This window comes from Plasmopara halstedii (assembly GCF_900000015.1).
Source record: "Plasmopara halstedii genome assembly, contig: Scaffold_1561, whole genome shotgun sequence".
Classification (NCBI taxonomy): Eukaryota; Oomycota; class Peronosporomycetes; order Peronosporales; family Peronosporaceae; genus Plasmopara; species Plasmopara halstedii.
In genome coordinates, this window is record NW_020188473.1 from 335,416 (window position 1) to 361,600 (window position 26,185).

The 26,185-nt window shown below is 45.8% G+C and overlaps 4 protein-coding genes across 4 annotated transcripts; 2 read left to right on the top strand and 2 right to left on the bottom strand.

Annotated features, from left to right (window-relative positions):
* Window positions 1-9,275: 9,275 nt before the first annotated feature.
* Window positions 9,276-9,672, top strand: PHALS_01480 (uncharacterized protein; the record flags this gene model as incomplete). Its single annotated transcript, XM_024715877.1, has 3 exons — window positions 9,276-9,349; window positions 9,518-9,545; window positions 9,604-9,672. The coding sequence occupies 3 exons, from the start codon at window positions 9,276-9,278 to the stop codon at window positions 9,670-9,672; spliced, it is 171 nt and encodes a 56-aa protein (XP_024581532.1).
* A 692-nt stretch (window positions 9,673-10,364) lies between these two features.
* PHALS_01481 (calcineurin-binding protein cabin-1-like) lies at window positions 10,365-16,514 on the top strand (the record flags this gene model as incomplete). Its single annotated transcript, XM_024715878.1, has 1 exon — window positions 10,365-16,514. One exon carries the CDS (start codon window positions 10,365-10,367, stop codon window positions 16,512-16,514), a length of 6,150 nt encoding a protein of 2,049 aa, XP_024581533.1.
* Window positions 16,515-17,278: 764 nt separating this feature from the next.
* On the bottom strand, window positions 17,279-21,440 carry PHALS_01482 (E3 ubiquitin protein ligase; the record flags this gene model as incomplete). Its single annotated transcript, XM_024715880.1, has 5 exons — window positions 17,279-17,518; window positions 17,577-20,102; window positions 20,159-20,644; window positions 20,718-21,134; window positions 21,201-21,440. The coding sequence occupies 5 exons, from the start codon at window positions 21,438-21,440 to the stop codon at window positions 17,279-17,281; spliced, it is 3,909 nt and encodes a 1,302-aa protein (XP_024581534.1).
* Window positions 21,441-21,870: 430 nt separating this feature from the next.
* PHALS_01483 (uncharacterized protein) lies at window positions 21,871-23,652 on the bottom strand (the record flags this gene model as incomplete). Its single annotated transcript, XM_024715881.1, has 1 exon — window positions 21,871-23,652. The coding sequence occupies one exon, from the start codon at window positions 23,650-23,652 to the stop codon at window positions 21,871-21,873; it is 1,782 nt and encodes a 593-aa protein (XP_024581535.1).
* Window positions 23,653-26,185: the final 2,533 nt, after the last annotated feature.

Below are 26,185 nucleotides of genomic sequence, written 5' to 3' on the forward strand. Positions count from 1 at the left end.
TTTCTTCTCTAGATTGTGGACAACAACTGTTCGGCCGTAACCACTACGGTATTCGCGCCGTTCACATCACATGCTATCTATCCCATAGTGAAAAAAAATAACGCAGAGGAAGATAATATTCACGTCATCTACATCTTTTTTGTATTCCCAACCCATCGCCGCACGCGAGATTTTGATGCTCGTAGAAATACAGAATGATTACTTCGATGTTGATATATAGAAATGGCACCATGACCACACGCTTTCGATTTGTAGGATTGAAGTTATCATAATGAGCGGTTCCGATGTCACGACGATGTGGATTTTTGAAGGGTGGGACATCAGCGTATGAGACGAGACAGCTCCACGATTGCTTCGAATGTTTGTTATGGCTATCGAGAATGTTCGATAAATTCAAATTTCTGGTGTTGAATCTAACACAAAGAAGCTACCAAATTGAGGAGCTACAAACAGGTGTAGATTTGAAATGAGATTCTTTCAAATCGACAATTCGATTTGTGATGCTGCGAACAGGTATTCCGAAGCCTTCGAGCTGATCCAGCTGACAGATATCTGAGATTGTTGCTGTTAAACAAATTCCACCAATTCTATAGGCTTCGTTTTTACAGCTCTATCATTATTGTAGGGGGGATAACTCATTGAAAAGGTGATGTTAGATTATTCTCGCTTAGCTGAGACTTTCTGCAGCGTGTAATGAGCTTTTCAACAGCACTCTAAATGATTGTATCGTGCTTTTCTATTTTAGTCTCGCTTTAAAAAAACGGGAATAAAGTGACATTGGTCTGTAAGAAATCTCTTCAGATTTTGATTTAGAAACCGTAAACCTTGGCAAGAATTCTGGCTTTTGATTTGACTTACGCATTTTTAAGTTGAAAAGGATGTGCCTTTTTCCCTTCAATCGCTGTCAATTGTCAATTACCTCTGTCGCAATTACGTCAACTGCAGCTTTAGAAATCGAAAAAGCATGGGCGGCTCCACTTTTCATCTTTAGATTTCGTAAGCTTCAAAATTTATGCTCAATACTCCACGAGTATGATGATGCGTGAGCCCTTGATAAACCATCGCGTGCCAGGTCAAGCAGGATATGTCAACTTGAGCTGGTCATTAAAGACATAATGCTCATCTCGGCCATGGGTTGCTTCTACTTGCGCTAGATCTGCTGGCGTATACAAAAAAGATGTTGATGACGTAAGTAATACCAACTCTGCTACCAAAAGTTGAGGTTGCATGAACATGGAAGTAGCGCGGGATGGGAAAGTACCAGAATCGTAGTTGGTGCATCATTGGAAGTAAATTGAGAGCGAGTGGTTAGGACCGAAAAGTTGTTTTCCACTATATGAAGTAGGTACGGTAGTATACTTTCTCGATCGCGATAATGACAAAAGTCCTCGCCAATAGAACATGTACTCAGCGGACACATCCTAACTGATCTACCGTTTCAGCACTTCACGAATTAAACGAACGATACTAAGACGTTTTTTATGAGTGCTCCAATCGGTTCATCTTCAATTGGCAACATCATTAGTAAGTTTGGCACTGCATCAATTTCAACTCTGATGCCTTCGGCGACTTCAAAGAAGAAAATATTGTAGTGGATAGCACATTGATTGTATTTTGATCAATCGATACATCATGTAACTGGATTGATAAATGTGAATCTGCAGCTTTCATCGGTTATGTTGGAGTCAACGTCAAGATCCATGATTTTTGTTGAAAGAGCGAGTCATCTGCTGTATCATTCCGAGGGAAATGGGCATTATTTGGCTGCGTGTTGAAGTTGATTCACCTCGCATCGGCATAGGTACTTCCTAATTTAATTTTGACCTCCAGAAGCCATCAATCGCGGTGAGAGCACACACGGATAGCGTTTAACGTCTACTTAAAATTGAATCAAGCTTGAGGACACATGCACTAGATTGTTCTTCGTAAATTTAACAAGAAATTGACCCACATACTGAAAGACGTGGCATTGCTACGCAAAACGTTTTGAGGAAGACATTGACCCGGCGCCCATCCGACTCTGGATGGAAATTGTCGACGTTTGGGTTTGGTGTCGAGCAAATTTAGCAAAGAACGTTATAATATATTAAGGAAAATTGCAGGGGGCTGCCGCATCTCATTCGCTTAGAGGGAGCTTAGTTAAGGTCGGCAACCTTCGTTATATACTTAGAACCAGTACGGGTTTAGCGGATTGCAATCCGCTTACTTTAAGGATAACGACAATCTCAACCCAAGGCCAGTTAACTTTTCCGTTTCAAATGTTATCTTTATTTGTCGGTTTTATATGCGGCAAAGCCGCCTATATCTAAATCTATAGGTTTTCCTATCAATATAGCAAAACCTAATTAAATGCAAAGCTACTGGCTGTTCCAGCCGCGTACTGACTTCTTGTTTGAGTGTAGCCACACCATATTGTTTAACCCACACCGTTGCGTGAACTTGTGTGATACACACCCTTCGTACCGGGGCACGTAAAACCCCGTTCCTCTCTCCCCCATCAATAGTAAACACATACAATTCACATTTAACTCGCCTCAAACGAGGCTCGCGTGTCTAGACACCACAACATCACCTGGACCTTCTTTCATTTTTCTGCTCAATAGTCTCTGTGTCGAGGACACGAAAGACACACAGCCTCGCTAGTTTTGAGAACACGCCCGCGGGCAGAGCCCTTCTTCGTCCCTGCACGCGGTGCAACTTCGGACAACGCACCGCGCTCGCCACGGGCGAGGGATTACCTCGTCGAGAATTAGGAAGAAGTCGACTACGAGTCGGATACTCCATTCTCAGGATAAGAAGAAGAGGCCGAGGTGCTCCAGCGGCGTGACGTGAGCCCTGCTCGAGCCTTACGGACGCCGTGTCCGTTCCCCGAAGTCTCGACTTCCGGGGGACATGGTTTCATTACCAGTTAACTCGACGAGGCACAGAAGCAGCAGCTGAATGCTGCCCGCAGGACGGCTCTCATGCACGCGCATCCACGGTCGGTCCTTGATCCTCGTGTGGAATACGACTTCCGCTCGGCGGATCCCGCTGCCGAAGCGAAGGACGCGATCACTCGATCTTGGGCATCTACGTGGTCAAACCCCCGACCACTACACAAGCTGAGCTTGCAAACTCCGAGCTCGCTTCTTGGTACCTCGAGAAATTCAGATAGATACGTACTGCACTCAACTTCGAGCTCAAAGATGAGGCGCTCCTGTACCCGCGATGCCGACGCTACCTTTGGTGCTCGCCCCTGGCTGATCGCTGCAGATGATGAAGAGCGATTTAAGTGACGGGTGCAGCGGCACCGGAAACTTTCATCGCTGTCAGCTTACAGTTGTGCCACAGGGAGGTGGACGCGCGTGTGGAACGCCATCTTCGATTTGAGTTTGCCAGCCCTGCGATGTATGGGTTGATCCCTCGCACTCCCACGAGCTCTGTGGTCTCTCACACAGGACCGCAGCAACTCAAGGTCATAGTTTGAGCTCAGCTCATGACCCTTTGGCTTCCCTGGCTATTGCCGAGAAGAGCGGGGCTTACGACGACGCGGAACGGCATGAACCCTCTGAACATAAGCGTCCACGACGTCTGGGCAGTCTTGCCAAAGCGGCACCTCAAACTCCAACGAGTTCTCGCGGACGAAAGGTCCCCGCCACTTCGCAAGATACTGGGTTTGGCCCTGGCGACGACGTCGATCTACAAGACGTTTCACGTGATAGTGGATACCACCATTCTCGTCGAGAAGAGTCGGCGGCGGACGACGACGACTTGGTCGATTGTTGTCCGGTGACTCGCGATGCTTTCCGAGTCCTTGAGGGGGAGGTCCGTCGCGATCGGGACTCCGCTGAGTGTCATGCTGGACTCGCATACCACTGTGTGGAAGGTCTAGAGAGCTTAAAGCACGTTGTGCACTGGCTGTCTCACCTTGAGGACTATCGCGCTCTGTCGGAGCGGCTCCTAGCCGTCGAGCAGACGAATGCGCCACTAATGTGACGGTGACGTGCTTGGTACCGTTGAAGATGGCGATCGGTGCATTTCATGCTCAAAACCAGTTGCTGGTCCAGCTTCTGGGTAGACGGGCACATATGGGCGCCGCTCCGGCGCCAACCCTTCCGCTATGACTTGCGCCGGATCCCTGTACGGCTTGAGCAAGCCCACATAAAACACCAAGTAGGTGCGCATCCGTTTCGGAAGGTTTAGCATACACGCAAGGCCCCGCTTGGCTACAACCTTGAAAGGTCCGATAAACCGTGGACGGAGCTTTGTCTTAAAGGCAGCAGGAATTGCATGGGTAAAAATTGCTTTAGCACTTAATGAAACCAGGTCTCCGACCTCAAAAATTCTAACATTTCCTCCACCTCTTCCGTCTGCATATTCCTTATGCACGTTTTGAATTTAAGCCATCGCATCGCGAACGTGTCGTTAGACACTCAGTCTGGCAGACAGGAAGTCAGCAAATTCTTTACAACAGTGAGAGGGCTAACATCGGCTAGCCGGTTAGCTATTCCTCCCCAGCAAGCCCTGAACGATGGATTGGCGGCATCAGTGGGACAAGAAAATGAACGAGTTCGTTCGCATAAAACGGCGAGTAGCCGGTAGACAAATGCACTGCATTGTTCAGAGCAAACTCTACGAGTGGCAGCATGGCGCTCCAGCACCTTGAAGTCTCAGCGCAATCGCTGCAAAAGAGGTCCTCTTCAACGCGATTCACATGCTTATTTTGACCATCTGTCCGTGGATGGTCCGCTGTTGACATTATCAACTTGGTGCCCAGCACCGTGAGGATTCTCGACCAAAACTTCCCAGTGAAGCGTGGGGCTCCGTCAGAAACGATTGACTCCGAGAGTCCATGTTGTTGGAAGACACGATCCACAAACAGCATCGCTGTGCCAACATCGTCGATGGTGTCCGAAACTGCCGCAAGATGAGTCATCTTGCTCAAACGGTCGACGAAGACCACGACCCCAGTGTTGCCCACCGAGTCCTTCAGTAGGCCAAACGCAAAGTCCAAAGTCATGGACTGCTAATACCCGGAGGATACCGGCAAATTGTTCAGCGGCGCTGCCGCATCCGGATAAGGTTTCACCCTTTGACTCGTATCACACGTGCGCACATAGGTGCTCGTCCATTTGTATAGCATGGACCACCAGTAGTGGCGACTCAAAGAGATAGAACCGAGATGACCACTGAGTGGGGTGTCGTGGGTCTCATAGAGGATATAGTTTGTCAAAATCTCATCGTGAGGAACCACAATCCGTGTTGTATTCGTCGAATCAGTGCAGTAATATCGCAAGGCGTTATATTGAATATCGGTGTAACCGTGTGCGCAATCACGCCGACAATTTCTTGTCCGAGTTTATAAACTCCTTGCCCCCCGAGAGTCTGTAGCAGCGCTATACACATACCATCACCCGCGTATGCGGCGCGGATCAAATCCGTCACTGACAACGTCACCGTCGTGACAGCGCATCAGTCAAAGCATTCTGCTTTCCTGGCTTTTACTTCACCTCAAAGTTATATTCTGCAAAGAATGAGAGACACCTGGCCATCCTCTGCGAAAGGTGAGGCGACTGAGTCGCAGTGCAGTGCATAACGACACATGATCTGTGTGGATCACAAACGGCTTTGAGCCAAGCAGGTGAGCCCCTGAACTTGACAAGTGTATACTTCATCGCAAGTAATTTCTTGTCGTGGACTCGGTAGTTCCTCTCCGCAGCCTTAAACTGGCGAAATTCGAACTAGATCACCCGATTGCATGAAGACGGCAGGCTTGACCCTGTCAAAAGCCTCCCGATGCTCGGTGTCCCAACACCATTCCACTTCTATCTTAAGGAGATTCGACAATGGCCGTGCCATTTTCGCATGATTTGCGCTATACTTGTGCAAGTAGTTAGCGAGGCCATGTCATTCGCGCAAGTTCTTTTGGTTCTCTGGAACCGGCCAGTCCATAATGGCCTTGACCTTAGCGGGATCCGCTCGCAGGCCACGCTTCCCGATGAAGCACCCTAGAAAGGGGATTTCTTTGGCGCCGAAGATGCGCTTGTCTGCATATGCACACAGATTATTCGTGCGCATGCACTCGAGCACCGCACTTGAATGGACGATGTGGTTCTCTTCATCCGCCCTTCCGTGCTCTGCACGACTTTGGACGAGAATGTCATCGAAGTATGCCTGTGCATACGCCCAGTGGTACCTGAAGAACTCATTACAAGACGATTAGATGTTACTGGCAAATTTGACAGCCCTTGGGGCATCACCAGCCACTTCCAGAACATACCGCTCGGAGTACTCACCGCTATCAGCGGAACAGAACTTGCTCTCATGAGCATTTTGTAATACCCATCGACCGAATCGTGTGCACTGTACTTTTTCATCCAGCCATGTTGTTCTGGAGAACATCCTCCCTAAAAATCGGCGTCCATGCCGGAATGGTAGCAGCGCTAAGCTTTTTGTAAGCGTGAGATACACCACTTGCCGTCCAGCTTTCCGACACAAAACGTGGGCGTCGAACGGGGAGACTTGCTCTCACGCACCATTTCTACCTCGTGCTTCGCACGAAAAAAAGGCGTCAATGACGCTACACTGCTCCTTGGGTAGGGTATCGGCGTGTTACGCAATACTTGGGACCCGGAACCAAGTCGATCCCATGACGCACACCTCGATCCGGAGGTAGGACCGACGGCGGGTCTTTGGAGACGACGGTTTAAATTTTTTAATCAAAGCGAAAATCCCTCAGGATCGACGATCCACTTCGTGCGTTCAGTATCCTCTTAGTGTCCTCCAAGACAGTTTCATCCAGAAGCGACGACGAGCTAATCTCCTCGTTCGGTCTTAAAGTGACCACCGCGGCTAAATTACGTGCCTTCAAGGTCTTCGAAGGACATCTCGTCCAGCTCAAGAAGAGTATCCACCGCGGGAATAGCCTCGAGGATGACGTCGCCGTCTTCCTCTCACGTCAAACCGTTGACAAGGGTATATAGGTGTGCACTATCGTCTACGGTAGACACACCCTGGGTCAGGACGACGCCCAGTGTCTTGCAGATATCATACGGCCTCGCTGTCTCCTCTCCATTCATCGAGACCAGTGGAAACACGCACTCGGCGTCGTCCAGTGTCCCTACTCCCTGCTCCATCGGCCCACGGTGTCAAGTTTCTTGATTTCGATAGCGTGTAATGCTGCTTAGTCTTAGACTTGGCTGTATGGTACGACCTTATACTTGGTATGGCATGGTCGGAATACCATGCGTCATGGATTGATTGGAGGTCAAAGATCTGGGCGCGATCGCACGTCTCCTGGTGGAGCTTTGGTGCGTCATGAACCCACCTCTGCTAGGAAGCAGAAGCGCTATTGGAGCGGGCACTGGACCGGGACGATCAATGTGCTGGATATCGGAGTATCCGAACTGTCGAACGCCGAAGGTGTATTGGACAAGCGTCTGAGCACGCTGAACGTGGAGTAACACGCAACCCACTGAGCACTGCTCACGTTTTGAAGCAGTTGCTGCATGTCAATAGTGGCATGGTCGGACGAGGTCCGAGGCATCTTGGGCAAGGTCCTTTTGATGCGCGTGGAGTTGCACATTATCCACTGGACGAAGACTGGGGAAATCGCAGCTCTTTGTCGGATGTTGCTAATAACATCAAGGCTCCACAGGAACTCTTGGAACAGTGTCACAAGTCCAGCGCCTCGGGCATACAGCTGACTTACTTCGATCGTGGAGCGTCAAGCATAATTGTTCGACGCTCCTGAATCGATTAGGATTTTCGTGGCTTCTCAAGACCCTTCACGGTTGCTTCTACGACCAGCAAGCTTGGCTTGCATATACGTTCCGTGTTCAAGAGCACACAGCTCTTTGGGGCTGGGTCCTGCTGCCCACTACCTTGATAAGCTTCAACACAACTCAGTTCCCCCCCAGTAGGATGCCCCGCGCCTTCTGGATTTTGTCGTGTTCCGCGACAAACTGGACTGGGTAGAAGCGAAACGTCGGTTCGATGAACCTTTACGCGCCTTACGTAGAAGACAACCTGTCTGACGGTGACCGGTGTATCCGCAGACGAAACACGGTCGGGTGTTAAACGCTGCCCGGCAGCTCGGAGCTTTCCCTCTTTCTCAGCATAGCTGAAATCCATTGTCTCAGGCCCGCTCGAAGAGCTCTGATGGTGTGCATTCCAACCAAGTCGTGCCGCCTTGGAGTTGAATTCGGCATTTAGTACCACATTCACCGCTTCTTCAAGAGAGGACGGATGTACATGGATGACTTCCATTCTGACCACGCCAGTGCGGAGGCCCTCCATAAAGACGGTTAATGTGACTACCTCGGGGAGAGGATCGGATGCCATCCCGACAATGAGAGTTCTCGACACTTGGACAATGTCCACCAATTTCCTCTTGCCCTATTGGGTGGCATGGAAATGCGATCGCACGCTATTTGCCGTTGAGGCGGCGAAAACACTCGCAAAAGCTGACGCTTCACCTCCTATTAAAAAAAGACCGCCATATCAACCAAAGCTTCGCTCGTCAGAGCCCATTCTCGCGCTCGGCCCCCGAGCTCGGCGATGGCTAGCGCCACGCGCTATTACTCGATCTGGAGTATGGCGGATGCCATCTCCATCTCGGCCTCTCTCACCCAGAGCAGGAGATTTTGTCCATCCTTACCATCGAAGGTCATAACGCTCACCATGAGCGGCCTGAGTCAGGAAAAGTCATCCGTCGTCGTCGGTGGCGTCATGGACGCAGTCGACGCCGACAGCTTCTGCTGTTGGTGTTCAGACAGAGCATTTATGATGGCTTTAGAACGCCTCTAGGCACGCGTTTATCGCTTTGGGTCCTTGCGACACAAGGTGTTCCACGCCCTCAGGGCCAAGCAGGGACATCAGCTAATTCAGCCCGTTCTGCATGCCTTGGGGCAAATAAGGGTATTGCTCTATCCTCATAGAGGGTCAGTCGTAACGACTCAGGCGTAGATTGACTAGTGCTACCAAGTGCAGCGGGGCTGCCGTAGCTCTTTGTTTAGAGGAAGCTAGCTTATGTCACCGACCTTACATTCTTTACAAGAACCAGCACGAGGTAGCGGATCGCAATCCGCTACCCCCAAGAGAACTTAAATTCTTAACAAAGGTGAAGACGCTCTTCCGTTTAAATTGAAACTGTATTCAATTGTTTTAGTTGCGGCAGAGCCGCCAATGTCTAAAACCTTAGGTTCTCCTAGTTAATATAGTGATACCTAATTCAATGCATAATTTCTGGTAGTCCAGCCACGTTCGGCTGCCGTTGACTGTTTCAATATCGCTAGATGAGCCATTTTGAAGAGACGATCAACGAGTACAATAACATAATCGTAGCTGTGGGCATCCTTGCGAAAATTGTGTAATTGGTATGACATTTAGCGGTCCAGTAATAATGACGAGAACTGTTTTGAAACGAATGCGTTGGCCCATGATTTAACTTTCAAAATTAAATGCCAGTCTGATTGGGAGCGATGACGCATGGACTTGCAATAGAATCGGCCTTATTATACGACTGACCACTGGATAGGTGTTATCGACGGAAACTGAGCAAGAAGGTAAATCAGATTGTGACTTGATCAACTTGACTACGTCGCTGATTTGCTTGCGAAACAGCAAATCTTTTCTACTGGAGTGGTGAATAATCTCGAGGGTGATAAGCGAACGCTCATCGCAATTGCATAGAGATATTTGAAGCATCTGGGACAGCAAGGATTAATATGCTTTGCCTTCTAATGAGGAACGTATGAAATTAATTTTTTTCTTCCGGTGCTATATGATCATAAATAGATCGCCGTGAGTGCTCGCGCATGAATCACTTCAGTTTCGTGGCATCCGTTGCCCGAATTGCTCGACACCAAATCAAAATGCCATTTAGTGACTGATGGGCAGACAGATGCATTAAGTAGCAACTCTTGAATTAGTTAGAGCAGTTCAGTGCATGCTTTTTTAGGCATAACTTCATTCTTTGTAAACTTAGTACTTCATCCGCGTGTGCCCGTGGTGTTACTACCCGCTTCGGGTGGTTTTACCTTTGAAAGGTAGACCAGTTTGTGTGCGTAATTAGCGCGGACTCTTTGAGTCAAAGCTTCATCTCTGTCCGGTGCACGGCAACCTTGTCGCAGTGGGTATCCCGCATTTGCGTGTTTAACAAAATTGGGGCTGCCATTTTTAGCGACCATCATCTATCACGCTAAATTCATTTAGAGTCTGGCTGATGTTTCCACCTGTGTAAATGTCTTGTCGCGTTCCACTGTATTCTTGCGTAAGGTGTAAAGATGACAACATGAAAAGACGTCAACAATCACTCAGAATATGAGAATGTGGGTCTTTTCGATTGGATTCCAATTCCAAGCCAAAACTCAGTCCACATTCGCATGGCGTCATGGGCAGCTCTAAACGTGGTAGGTGGCAATGATCAGGATCGCCTTGCACAAGAGCACGCCACAGAGGAAGCACAAGATGCTGATAACGCTGCTGTTTACGAGCGTGCGCTACGGTTTCAGCAGAAACAGAAGACAACGCAAGCCAAGACGCTGTATCTGCAACTCCTTGGCGGTCAAATCCATCTGAGTCCACGTCTCGAGTATCTATGCAATAAGAACTTAGCCACAATGGAGCAAGAGGCGCAATCTTTTGAAAACGCACTGCAGTACTATGCAGCTGCATTAGCACTGGATGCTACAGACGTTGTGGTCTGGTTTCAGATGGCTACAGCCGCTTTGGAGACGGGCAAATTGTGGCTTGCACGAACGACGCTGGAGGAGGGGCTTAGGGTAGATGCTACATACTGGCCCTTGGTTGAGACGCTAGTGCAGGTTCTGAGTCAGATTGGGGATGAGAAAGAGTACCAGAGGGTGGCATGCTACCTTCGCCAGAACGACCCGCACTGTGCTACGTTAAAGGCTCTTGACAAAAAGAGAGCAAGACCTTCGACAGTGCAAGATCTAAATGCACTTAACCGTGCAAAGAAGAAGTTGCACCATTTAAAAAATATTGCGGATTTTGAAGTGCAAAAGAGGAAACGATTGCAAGAGGAAATGAATGATGCCCTCAAGATGAAAATGCGAGCGAGGAGCTACGAGCTACTCGAGCCGTCGTGGGTGAGATTGGGTACATTATTGCTTGAGATATTTGAAGAGGTGACTAGGAGTGAGACGGCAGATGTTATGCAGACAGAGGTGGATATCAAAGTGGGGTTTAAAGAAGAAAAAATGGTGCTCGAAGTTGATACGGCTGGAAACAACATGTGCAGCACAAACGACCCAGAGGTTAATAGTTGTGCAAACACAGAGTCAGTGCCCTCTCCATCAAAGCACATAAAAAACAACGAAATCGCAATATCTACTACTACTTTGGAATCTTCTTTAATCACAGCAATGTCTGACAACGACACACTTGACAGTGCCAACTACTCAGGGGACATTGCACAGGTACATCCCAGTAGGCGAAAATCCCGCCGTCACGAGGAGCGATTACGAGAAGAACATGCTGCTGCGGTGAAGAAAGCTCGCGAAGAAGACTTAGTGTACCGTTTAAATTTTTTTCTTCCAGAGGTGCTGAATGAAAAAAGTAAAGGGATGAGTGCAGAAGCTGATTTGATCCAATGGCCGCTCCCACTGAACGTGAAGCTTGTTGGTTCTGAGTTTCGTATATCTGATGCGAACGACATCACTCTTCTAAGCACACCGTCCTTCGTGCTGGCTTCATGTACTGAAAAAGTTAATCTCTGTTCATCTCAGGTACCTTTTCGAGAGCAAATAGCGTCGACTATGGCATCCTCGCTAAATTGTGTGACCAGATCTCAAGTTGCGACTTTTATTGATGATGCTAAAAACTGGTCAAGTCGTGGGGTGATGGATTGGATGCGTTGCTTTCTTAATCAGTGTGGACAATGGTCTCATTTAAGGCTTGAAAGGGATGGTGAAGACATTTATCAAGTCTGCTTGTGGCTAGAAAGAGCACTGAATGGGGAACTAGATGTCGCGAAAGGCACACTTCAAATGCAAGCTTCAGTGATCGCCATTGCAGATCATTCAGCGAGTCACAGCAGTCGCTACAGAGGGAATGGCTTAGGTCTTAGCGCCCGGCTTTTTTTATTGGAACTACATTTTGATCGACTTTTGCGTCAGCGTGTCTGTGGAAAGAAGGGACGCAAGGTGAGAAGATTAGTGGAAAGTTTATTGGGTCAGGCCCAAAAGCTTCTGTTTGAGTTTGGCTGGCTGGAAAACCCTGAAGATCCACTAAGCAGTCCAACCGAAAAAGAGTTTTTGCGTTTACTGTGGTTCATGGCACGAATGTACGAGCGTTGCGGAAATCCTCAAATGGCACAACAGTTCTATATGAAGTGTAGAGACAAACAGTTTGATTCGGAAGAAAGGAAGGAAAACAGCCACGCTGCCACTCGAGTCGAACTGCCTAATTCAAAAGTGGGAAATGTGATCACTCTCGCAATTTTGGAAGAGAAGATATCAGGGCTGCGATTCTCGGATGTTTGCTTCGAGGCACGACGCTTGTTTGATGAAGGTAATCACGACCAAGTCATTGCAGCTTTACTTGACCATTTTTTTCCTTCTGCCCAGTATTCTCGGATGACGGACTTCCTCCACGAGTTTGGAATTGAACCAGTTTCTAATTCGACCCAGAGTGGGGCAAAAAAGAAACTTATCGAATTGTTGCTCGAGTCAATCAAGGAAAGCTTAAAGTTTACGGAAGAAGACCGAGTGCTATTTCTGCTAACTATATTTTATTCCGTAATTGAATTTTTGGATGAAAAAGCTAACACAGAAGAACGCAGGGTAATTGATGACCCGGAAGAGGACTTGTGTTTTAATGCTCTCGCTGCGATTGATTTTGTATTGAGACAGCTGACCAGCGATAGTTGCGAGAGTATACGCAATCGACACCACTGGTTATTGTTGTGTGGGTTGTGTGTGAAGTGCCTGAAGCCCTCGATTATTTTGCGCTTCCGTTCGCCGATCGACCTACTTAAGATAACTTGTAGAGTATTAGATATGGAGGTATTTTCTAGTGAAGACGACATTACCGATCGAATGTTCAAAGTGAAGGCTTTCTCGAATCTATTGTATGACATACGATTGCGAAATGATAAGGAATATAAAAAACTGTCCAGTCTGGTACCTCATTCTTCGAAGAAAAAACAGACACGTCGTGACCGCATCCGAGTGGTTCTCGTGGAGACATTGCGCGTGATAAACAGAGCATTTCAAAGTAACAACAAGCTTGTGTTGTCGATTTCGCGAATAGAACGAACAGCTCTTATGACTTTATGCGGGACATTGATGAAGGAGGAGGAGGAGACAATGGCGCGAAGCGATGTTAGGATTTCCAAACAACTTTTTGGCAATGGAGCCATTTTGTTCTTGCTCCTCTTTGAAAGTTTTTGTGAGCCAGATCCGACAAAGTTTCCCAATGATCTAGTTGACTTAATTCACCTTCTTCATGATAGACTTGGACAACATGGTATCTGTAGTTTAAGCTATCTTATTGACACTGGATCAGTTGGCGATACGTGTAGCAGATCGTGCTTTCTTGAGTCATGCACCGCGATTCTGTCTCGACATACACCTCAAAATGCGGATGTTCAAATGAAACTTGAGTCGCGTAGTGCGGTTGAAAGCAATCTGGAAGAGGTCGACGATCAAAAAGTCGAGCAAGAAGCCAAGCTGCGCTTTCAAATGGAAATTTGTCAATGTTACCGCTGTTTGTATGATGTGCAAATACTACCAGGATGCGAAGATCACAAATCTGGGACCACTTTTGCCTCGCTCCAAAGCGCAGCCATACCTTTTAAGCACGAAGACGCACTGCGATTAGCGTGTTTCTCTGTGCCAATTATGTTAGCCTCCAAGCCAAAGAATAACGGGCAAAAGAAAGAGCGACTTAAGCTACTGTATGCGCTGCGTAATGCCCTTGCCGACTCAAATTTTGCTGCTCTCGCTGCTCAACCGGCTACTAGTTATCCGCTGCTAGAGGCATACTTGGCTCCACGAGGGTTGCTGACAGATGTTGTGTCTCCGCCGATCCCAATTGAGACGGCAAACTCTAAATCAAAGATACTTGATGAAAGCTGCCTTACTCATTTGTGGTATTTGTTGGGAGCAAATTATATCCTGGGACGCGTTAAACGACGAGGCAGTTTGGGTGAGTTGACGGAAATGGAACAACACGTTAGAGAACGCGTGGGATTTCTGGTAAATGACGTGTTGTATTTCCATCCAGATCGAATTGATTCGTGGATTCGGTTAGGAAAGACAATGAAGGAGTTATATCATGCTGCCACGGATGCATTTGCGGCTGTGCTTGGACGGCAAAGACGAATTAAAGCGTTTCTTTGGTATACGAGCAAGATTCTGGACACGGACGCAACTCGTCTATCGGGAGGTATCACAGAAGATCATAGTGATATTTCATTTCAGAGCCTAAAAACAAGCTGGGATCTCTTTAAAAAAATGAAGGAGTGGCAAGATCAACACTCAGATGAAATCGAAAATGACAAAAAGACCCTTTTCTCGGCACAAGGAATTAGTCAAGTTGTACTAGGAGACGAATCTGAATCTAGTACATTTACCATCGAAGAATTCGCGATGACGTATATCATGCGGGTTATTGAATTTGCTAAACGATGCTTTGAAAGGGCTGCGCATTTGGCTGATGAGGCTGCAAGGAAAAACAAAGAGAAAAACTATGCTCAGCATGGCGAGTCGGCCAGAGATTCAGAGTTTGATGAGAGCAACGATGATGAAGAGTTAAGGAGTCTTGAAAGTGTAATGGTCGAGTGCAATGAAGAGTGTGGCATGCTCTTGTACAACCTTATCCAAGAGTTCTCGTTGATCAAAGAAATGGATCTTGCATTATTCCCGCGTAGCGCTTACTTACGTTTAGTCTTGATGGCACTAGCGTACTTTCGAAGAAGCTTTGCAATTTGTGAGCTCAACAAAAATGCCTACGAAACTCACTTTCGATTGCTGTACATGGTGGGTAAAACGTTGAAGAAAAAACGATGGTGCGAGCTTCATTCACAGAATTTGTCAGAGGCATATGCAACCGCCGAAGAAATGGCCAATTGCTTTGTTAAGGCAGAAGATGCTCGACAGAAAGGGGATAGAGAGCACGCGCTCGTTCATGCGTTTTATGCTCTTCAAGCATTGCGGATTGATCTTACGATTAGTGACTCTCCATCAGTGTCGGCGTTGTGCTTAGCTTGTCGACTTTTTTACGAGGAGGGGGAAAACGAAGACGTAGGAGTCGACAACTTGGTCAGCAGTCAAAAGACAACAGAGCTGACCTCGTTAAGTGAAGGATTTGATGTTAATATTATCGGCGACTTGACTCATGCCAATTCTCGTCGAAGAGACGAGATATTAGCTCTCCTATCGGACACTGAATGCGACGATTCCGTTCGTGAAGTAAACGTGACACTCGTGCGAGGCTGGCTAGCCTTAAATATAATCGAAGCCCTTGAGTCCATTCCGAATGAAGATCGATACTTTCATCCATCTCGTTATGTGTTAGCGCGTATGGTCTATTGGCTGTCAACTTTATACTCCACGCTCGAGCAAAGCGGATGCAAAAGTGACGAAATGAGCACCCTACTTGCTGCCATACAAGCACGGCGAAGAACCGAAAAGGTTGTCGGTCCGTCCGATGCAGCAGCACGAGCGCTAAAAGTAATGGCACCTATTTTTGACAAAAAGCGCCCTCAGGTCGTCGCAATTTGGATCTCTGAGTACATACCTACGGCAAAAAAGTTTGAAGAGCTGAACCAGCGACAAATGAAGTACGATTACTACCGACTTAAGTATTGGCGATTTTACATTGCATTACTCGTAGAAAACGCAGCGTATGGTAGACTAAAGGAAGTGGGATCGTGGGTGCTCACCTGCAAAGAGGAGCATGATGTCATTGATTTGATGCTGGCTATCGTGATGGAAGCACGAGGCAAGTTGCTTCGAGGTCGCCTTCGAGAGCTAATTACCGCAGACAATACTATTGATACAACAATAGCAACTGATCGCCACTTAAAACTATTGGCAAAAGCTTATACATTTTATCTCGAATTGCTGACTCATGAGCAGCGATTGGCACGTGTGGCGAATAATTGTGAATTGATAAAGCTCGCTGAGCTTTTAATGGTGGCCGTATTTTTCATAAGTGCAGCTAATCAACACCTTAAGATGGAGAAACCGGCTGAATTTATGGATCAACACTTTAATGGCAACGTCACTGTCATTATAGATGCTTTACTTCACAACGATATACCTCCCCGTGTCTACGACGCCCAGAATCGAGACGCGTGGACGACCTATCTAGACGCAGCTCATTTGTTTTGCGAAGAGAATTGGCCCGAACGTTCAAGTAAGGGCAAGCCATCAAAACGGCACTCGCGAATCAAAGCTACTGCTCCTTTGAGTACAGCCAGTCCTTTTGTTGGAGCAACCTCGAACCTATCGGTATATATGGACCCTAGTCAAACTCCTCAATCGTTGGCAAAACAATTACTATAATCCACGAACAATGATTATGCTGCTTTGATAGAAATGGAGATCTGAACTTCATCAATACATATTACCAAAAGAGGCGACATGCATGGGTACGACATTCAATCAGATGAAACGAATCTGCACCTGTTCTGACGGATTTCTACTTACTTTGCTTAAACTGATGAAACTGACGGGGTCCTGGTGCTTTGGTTGAAATTCACGCAATACGACGGCTTTACGCAAGTTGTGTTAGTTCATTAAAGACAAGATAAGCGTCAATTGCAAAAGCGAGCACATCGAACTGCTGACCATTCTCGTAATGTCGATCTGTAATTCTCGGTTATCGTTGGACTTTCACGGGGTGCGCTGCTGCTCAACTATATTGTTGGTTGAGCAATGTGCGACTTTAAGCAGCTTAACGAGCGTGGTATCTGGCACTTTATTCTCGATCTAGAACTAGAATTCTCTTAGTGACGAATTTAATCTCAAGATATGCATCTCAGCCAAGTGTTCAATCGTTCTACTGTTAAATGGTAGCTATCTTCGCGATGGCACACAACGATTTGAATACGTTGTATCAATTTTTCGGCGCATGATTCATTGCACAAGGGTTATCGGTTTCTCGTGCTATCAAAAGCATGTTTCTGTGCTACATACGTATTTTGGCTCTGGAAACAAACAGCTAAACCGAGTGGCGTGGTCATTTGTATTCTGTCTGAGCTATCGGTTACATGATCTACCAAGCAACCTGTAAATTTCGCAAAAAAAATTCCGTGCTTTGTAGTACTTCATATGTATCCCATCACGATAGCGCCAACAAGAGTGACAATTGCCACCAAGTTGGTAGCAGGAACCGATGAATATTCGTACTCTTGAGCATGCATGACAGACAAGTAGGAAGTGCCAAACGCTATAGCTAAGCACAGTGAAAGCCATGGAATTTTTACAGTATCCGACGCTTTTACGCATTGCACTTCTTTTTCCTCGCGTTGAGCAGCCAAAATTTTGACTACGTCCGCATGCCATTTCTAATTGGTATACGTATGAGCTTAAGACCTTGCTAGTAAAATAGGAAAGAATACTCACTTGCAGGAGAAATTCGTCTCGACTTGCATCGCGCAGAGTGGCATATAATTCCTCAAGCAATTGAGGGAAGTCTTTTCGAAATCGTTGAAACTCGTCTTGTCGAAGTATAAAATCTGCAAGATTATTCTGCACAAATCGCATCGCGACTTGCTTCAGGTGTGCGGCATGTACTAATTCGGCTACTGCTAGCACTTCAAGGCAATTCTTTGAATTGACACGTATCGCATGTTCGCATAGTCGCTTCATTCGCTCCAATCCGTACTTGTCCGCAGCTACAAGATCTTCCAAGAGTTGATCGTTCACATCGGCTTCGCTGTCACACTCATCATGAATCTTTAATGAAATGCTTACAGCATCAGCGTCTTTTTGTTTGAGCTTCGGTAGAGTAACTTGATCGAAGTAAATGAAGCGAAGAACTCGCACAATACTAGCATACGAGTCTTCTACATGGACGACTGCCATTTTCTTCTCAGCATGCATAATTTGCACCTTCTGCGCTGTGGAACGACGAAATTCAAGCACGGCGCGAAAATATTCACTTCGGGCAATCAGCATGTAACGGTGCACAAGAATACTGCGTTCTTCTGCTATAAGTATCGTATCAGCTAAAATCGGGTCACTTAGAGCGAACTTCATATCGTCATTGAGCGTACGAGTGACCTCAGTATTACCATATTGGTCAGTCGTTTCGCCATCTTCTTCGCTGTTTGTATCACTCAGATTGCCTTCATTGCTCACACCAGGAGAAGAAACTGAAGTACCGGAAAGGGAGGATGGAGACGTCGACAATATTCGCTGGCGACAAAGCAGAGCTAGACTAGGAAGCTTGTATAGTTTCGAAGCTCGTAGCACGTCGTGCAGCAAGTAGTACGACTTCTTGCTCGCTTCTATTTTAAAGTCGTCCGTATAGATATATTCCAGCAATGGTCGAGCCACATCCACTCGAAGCGTTGGTAGTAAAAGCTCCATTATATCATCACCATCACTCGCCGTGCGTTGACTTCCGTACTGTTGCTCCTCGTCGAGGATAAGCTTACGCAATACAGGGCTTCGCTGAGCGAGCAGCACCTTGTGAGCTAGAAGACGCTGGCCTGAAACTATTAAAATGAGATCGACACCAGTGATACGGGTATGATCAAAATGTTTTTCCAGTGCGAGGATATGGCGATACAATTTCGTCAGGGATCGAGCAAGAAAACTGTTTGAAGTCAAGACAATTGTCTGGTGACCGCCACACACCACGTCTTCAACACTGTGGGTTCCGATGTCCATCACATTTTCAATATTCATTTCTTCCTCTCTTACTTGCTGTCCAGAGTTTACAAGCGTCGGTATGCTGGAAAGAACGAGACCGGTCACATCAGTGTTGTCTAAATAATTCTCACCCCACATGTACAGATCCCCAGTGGACGAAATAGCTGCTGCGTGTTGACCTCCTGCACTAATTCGACAAATACAACAATCGGATGAAGTAAAACATGGTATCATTTGTGGCGTCATCCACCCGAGTTGAGGGAATCTCGGGCATGATGAGGACGCTAAAGCTGATTGTCTAGACTTCGATAGAAGCCCTTGCTGGCGCTGCAGTATCTTTTCAACTAGAAGAGCATTTTTTTGGCTGCCGTATAAACCGCGCCCGAGCACAGCGCCACCGCACGCACCCCACGACCAAATCTGTCCATTAATGGAAAGGGCCATACTCCAATTCTCACCAGCGGCAACATCACGCCATCGCATTTGCGAACGATCCCCAAGCACAAGCGTAGGAGTAAGAGCATCACAAACAAGACCTCGGCCTTGTTGGCCACTATTTCCTCTGCCCCATGTTACAAGCGCACCACTTCTTGTAAGACCAATGCAGTGGCCATCACCACAAGCGATTCTTGAAAACAATGGCTGTATAAGTGTTTTTGAATCTCCTTGAGCAGAGTGTACATTTTTAATCAATTTTGGAGTCAATTGAAATGACTGAAACTGCTTTCGAATGGCTCCACCTCCATGTCGTCGAGAAGTTCGAGCAATGACTGGTATCCTACCAAGTCCAAGACGACCGTTGCTCCACTTTCCCCACGAAAAAGCGTATCCGTCACGTGTCAAAGCGACACAAAAACCGCTTCCACAGGAGACAGAGGCTGCCATGGTGACTGGTTTCGCTACATCAGCGGGATCTGCTCTTCTTTCGACCGAAGGTAGGTTTATTTTCTGAGGCGTCGAAGCACTTCTAAGCGTCCCATTTCCTAAAGTAATTCCCACTCCCCATGTGTAAAGTTCTCCTTTCTGACTGACAGCTGCAGAATGTGCTCCAGCGAGTTGATCTCCACCACAAGAAACACTTTGAATAATAATTAAATTTTTGAGAAAGAAATCAACCAGAGTAGGTTGAGCAACAAAATCTACTGAATTATTTCCAAGACCCAGCGCTCCATCTACTGTGTGTCCGTAAGCAAAAAGTAGCCCTGTATCGTTGAGAAAAAGGGTATGAAAGCGGCCGCAAGCAGCTTGTACAATTCGATTCCTTGGAAATGGCTGCCAAAAGTTAGCAATCGAGATTCATTTTCGTTTAGCTCCTTCGAAGAACTTACCGATTTGAAGTCGACCCGTTGAAAAAACCTCGATTTTGACACCGGTGGGTTTATGCTTGGATTGTTTAAGATAGGATTTTCATGAAGTGATCCCCACATTGATACTTCGATCATCTCTGGCATTTCCATCGGGCTTAATGCATTATCGTCCGCAGCTTTACTACATTTCATTCGGTTTTCACAATCTCTATGCTTTTTTGACTCGTTAGAGCGTGAATCACCCGCCTTTGGATCGTATAATTCGAGCTCAACAGCTATTGACGTTTGAAAGGCTGCATTCCTGCTGAAAGTGCCTAAATAACATGTTTTCGGAAGAAATACCTGACAATGCGTACAAGAAGAGAGTTGTGGATCGCTTTCGACAGATATTTCATTATCATTTCCTTGCGTAAACTTTTCATCAACTCGCGCTTGAAGATGTGACGTCACATTTAGCTTTATCTGCAGTCCCCACTGGTGATTCTGTTCAGTTTCTTGAACAACAACCTGCTCATACATTAGCATGAATTCAGATGAAACCAAAACGAAACCAAAACGTTATTTCTGTGAGAAACCTCACCTCACACACACGATAACTCTGTACCCAATAAACTGAATCTCGTTGATATGGAAAGTGATTGCTAATTGCACCCAGCAGACGTCGCTGTTGCATTTCTAATAGCAGAAACGCCAACTGCGAAGCTTCATTCGCGCGTTCCGTAGGTACAATATGATCGCACGTAATGATTTGCTGCTTCAAGCGAGAAACGAACTCACTGAACGATAAATTTGACTCTAGTGGTGAAGATGTCTCAACGTCATCGCCACGAATTGTGAGTGGCTGAGAATTGAACACAAACGACGTTTCTCGCGTACATGTAGCAAATCGAATCAACAAATCTCCGACTAAAGACTCAAATAAGCTTTTCGTGCTTTCAGTCGAATTTGCGATTTTCAATGTTTTTCCACCAGCACCATGAAACGCTTTCCTGATGCTCTACTCAATCATGTCATTAGCCAAGAATAAGTTACGGGCACGACATAGAATTAAACAATAAAATACCTCAAAGTATGATGTCGATGTCACTGGAATGTCGTCACTGTTGAAATTTTCGCTGCAGTCGGTAAATTGGACATCACCTTCCTCGCTTGTTTCACTGGCATTGTCTAGACCGTTTGTCTGCTCATTTGATGAAATATTGGCGTCACAAAGTCGTTGAAGAATATCATCCAGGTGGTGAGTAGCCTTGATCATCTCTTCCAGCATTTCAGACGTGTGCCCATTTGCTACCTGCTCGTCCATTTTGCTGCAATGAAAGATCGCGCTTGCAGTTTTTATTCTTGTTGAAAGGGAATTACAAAACAGAACTTTTTTGCTTCTCTTAAAAATGGTTGTCTGTTGCTTTTGACTAACTTCGTGTTTGCTTCATGTCATGGTGGTGCACATGGCAACTTAGGACACTAACTGGCTTGTAGATTTAAAAGCCATATTGATTGTAATTCCAATAAATACCGGTATGCTAGTGATTTCTTAGTGAAAATATACGTATGAATACGCAAAAAAAGTGTGGAAAAACAGAAATCCAATTTTGCATATTCAAATCTATTTAGTAAACATTGCAAAATTGTTACGACGATTATATTGGAGAAGAGGAAAGAAACGCATTTCTATATTGGATTGACAAATTAATAAATATGACAAAATTCTTTCCAAACCAGCCAGAAGTTCTCTATCATTTTCCACATCCCGTACCACCAGTCATTCGAAGGCAGGATGTACTTTCAAACAGCGACAATACGCTAGCAATCGTCTCGTAAGTAAGCACGCTAAAGAGTACAACAACCACGAGCCATCCTCCGAAAATACTGTACCCTCCATAATAACGAAGCTGCTGTACTTCAAGTTTTTGGCGGGGAAGTAATCCCAAAAATGCGATACTTATGAGCTGAAATGTCCACGCAATAAGATACGTAAATGTAACCTGCACTCGGGTAGCACCAGAGTCGCGGTGTACATCTTCTTGTGAGACTGAAAAGTACGAACCTATAGTATTGTAAGCTGTAACGCCCAATGGAATCGCCATATGACGAAATGTAATCACCAAACCATAAGTTGTCCCCTCAATTTCACGCGGAGCAAGCTCCACAATCGGTAACAGTTGGACAATGAATCGCAAAGCTACCGCCGGGGCTGCAAGAACTCGCATATATAGCCAGAAACTTCGATTTCGCAGCACATTGAAAACTGTACATGCCACGGTTACAATGTCGATACCTACGACCCAGACAGTCGCAATACAATAGAGATACCGCCACGGTTTTTGCAGCAAAAAGCGCTGAATTGCGAATAAGCCAGCAATAAAAGCTAAGCACCACACGGCGAATGCAATCGATCTCGGCCATGCGGCCATATTGACCCAGTTCGCTTCTATTGCTGGGACGGCACTAGAGTCGATCGCCGAACAAAAGCTTGTCATAAGCTCAAACATCAATAGCTGCCACATAACACGGCTTTGGATAAGTCGCCATATTAGCTGACATCGCTTCCCTAAACCCATTGATTGATCAAATGACGATGGGTTTTGCTGCTGGTATCCAAAGGCAGCGGAACGTGATCTCTCTTCGGAACAAGCAAACATTGGTACTGCCTGCCTAGTCGGTTTCTCGTACAAGAACCAAATTGAACTTACCAAGGAAATTACTGGACATGTTGACATTACCAGCAATACTTGGTTTACATTAAACGACCACGAGAAACTACCGCCATAAGCTGATCCATTTAACGTTCCCGTCACGAAAATGTTCATAATAATAGCTCCAAACATTCGAGCTGCAAATACTGACACTTGAGTGTGCCCTCTTATTGAAAGTGGCTCTCTTTGCGCAATTTCAACTACGATAGCGTCCGCTGCTGAATTGGCCAAAAAGTATCCAATTGAACCAAACAGCATAAATGTTAGATATCTCCACGCTGCTTCAGCCTCTCCTGGATGAGGCATTCCTGACGTTCCGAGGCACAGCAGACTTGCGAGACACAACACCCAGCCGCTAATCAACAAGGGTTTTCGTCGATAGCCGCATATGTTTAAGTTATCGGTCAAGAATCCGCCAAAGGCCTTAAACATCCATGCTGTATTAAGAATCATAGACGCTGCGCGGATCTGGTATTGTTGTAATTGTAGGTAGTGACTAAAAAGAGGAATATTGAGACTGTTTAAACCTCCACAAAGTGCTCCAAAAGCCACATAGTTAACTATAAGTCCAACTGTCCTGCGTGTCATGAGAGCCACTTGACCCCCAGGTCGCAATGCTCCATTCTGTTCGAGCTTTAAAGCACCGTATCCCTGTCGCTGCTGCAGATCAAGTGGTACAGCATTTTGCAGCGTAAGTGGATCATCAAATAGCTCTGGAGGTAAAGAGTCAATGCTTAGCGAGAGCGCATAGTTCGACGATGCGACGGACAGTGACGAGCAGCTTTTAAGCCAGATTCCAGACGAAACGGACAACGAAGCCATATAACAGACAGTTATTATACGTCAGTAACCGTTAGCGATCAGTTAAACAAATACGCCATCCACCAAGTTCACTCGTGGGTGCTGAGAGGCTATGAAGATTGCTGCTCTCGCAAGGACAGACAGTCGGTCATGCTGTCGTCAAAGTCGGGAAAGATGGTAAATTGTACACAACAGCTCGTGTGTTTGAAAACTAATACCCTGTCAAATATGATGATACCTTTTCAAATTTTACGTAAACAAAATTACATAAATGTGGCAATTAGTGTTCGAAGAATAAGCTGGTGAATTTTGCAGCTCTTCATGGTGGCTGTACTCAAACAGTTCAGTATTCAATGATCGTTTGAGCAAAATCACACCGAAGGCATCAGTTTAAGAGCGCTCAATTGTTTATCAAATGAAAGAGCTGACACATCTGTGGTTTCACTAAGAATCTCTAAAGATCAAACAGGTAGATTTGAGCTTGTGCATAATCTCAGCCTCTGCCTTCATAATGTAATCTCCCATCTTTTGAAGCACATCACCATCGCGGCCGCATGAAAATAAATTCCTTATGAAAACTATACAGTCGATTGCTTCTTCGATTGTTAGATAAGTACCGATATTTGCAAATACCACATTGATTTCGGAAAACAAATGGTTGGTGCTGGTAAGTATCGAGATTAGATATGACCGGTGTCGCATACTGGTGGCTGCACCGAAATTGGCTCCAGAAGACACTGACCAATATTGCCCTTAAAGCGGTACAGTAGTACTTATTTGGACTCTTCAAACATTGACCCATAACGGTGGCCACGAGTGACACCGTGGAGAGGTGTCATTGTTGCAAAGCGGCGAACGGATGGTGGTGTAGTTACTAATCAATCAGCCTGAGAAGTGTCTTCTCCCTAAATACAGATTTTCATTAACAAAAAGCTTTATATAAAAACAAACTGCCGTAATGCTCTTCTTTTCTTTGTCGTATAGCTAGTGGTGATGATGATACTGTAACAGATAAACTATTCACGCTGAATACTGACACCAATGATGCGACATGTACTCTTTCATCGATACTTATCACCCTTCGTATGGAATAGATACCTGGATTCGTAGCTACATTGAAATCCTCGGTGTTTTAGGCTGTAGTGCTTGTTACACGAGTAAGCACCACTAGTACAAATATCGCACACCATTGGTGAATGCCATACTAAAAAAAAATAATTAAAGCTGTGTCTCGAGCTCTTGACATTTATCCGAAACGACCAAGCCTGATACATTACACATGGTAGGCCGAAGTGTAATCTTGAACATACAACGTTATTCCACCTTAGGTCGTTCGGTTTCGTTTGCGATCTATCGCTGTTGTGTATGGCAACACGCGAAAAACAACGACAGGATTGCGCTTTTGCGTGGCCAAATGTAGAATCTTCCAAACTCGGAGAGGAATTTAAAACCTCTTTATCTGACCTATGGCTTTGCAGCCAGAGCTTATTAACAACATTTGTACCTGAAGATCATTCATTCATCTTGTTCTGTATTACTAAATGTCATAGATGCTTCTAGTCGTCAGCTTCGATGTTTTTTCCATTCTCGACATCACAACCACACAAGACGAGTCATACATGCGTAGAGACCAAACCGTTTCAAAATAACTTCCGTTCACTATGCTTGACATCGTTCAAAGTACATTTGGATAGGCAACTGAGTTCGGCGATTCAGACTTTACTGATTCCAGTCTCTAATTTTCGCAACATCGCTCTGCACGCTTCTTTGACAGCTGCTGGCTCAAAGTTTTCGCGATTCAATCAATTATGTCTTCCGTTCTGAATAAGCCGCCACAAGGATGATTCTGGTTATCTACCATGCGTTTTGGTAGATCTGTGCCAGTACTGATGTTGTGGCGATGCAACACATGAAGATGGTCAACGATTCCCATGTGTTTCGGCATGTCAAAAAGGTCGTTTATTCTCGCAGGCGGAAATTTTCCAATTCTGGAGGGTTTTTTTTAGTCGCGTCATTAACTAAGTCGTAGATTGGGAACCTTAGCAATTACAGCGCACGAAAAACAATTTAACAACGGAAGAATTAGCACTTCATGTGGATTAAACTTCAAATTGTCGGATATTTAATATGGTGGCTATCCTTTGGTGATTATTGCGAATTTGTATCCAAGTACCATAATCTTTCCATGACTAAAGCTATTAAGTGTGGCAATTTTGCCAATTGCATGAGTAGCAAACTTTTACAAATCAGAGATGGAGGAGCAAGCAATCTTACCGTGAAGTTTCTTGATTAGAACTGATTGCTGCTCGTCACGCATTGCTATTTTCCCGAAGAAGCTCTCATACTCAACATGATTTCCACAAAATCATCATGCAGACCATACTACCCAATTAAGCAGCCCCGGGAATGAACTTTCGTTCGCGCCGAATCCATCTGCTTTTTTCTAGCAAATAACTTATCACAGCGCATACTGGAACAGGGTTGCCGTTCTTCTCCCATTGACGACGCTTTGACTTAACGATACCTGATTTGTAAAATCATTGAGAATAGCTCT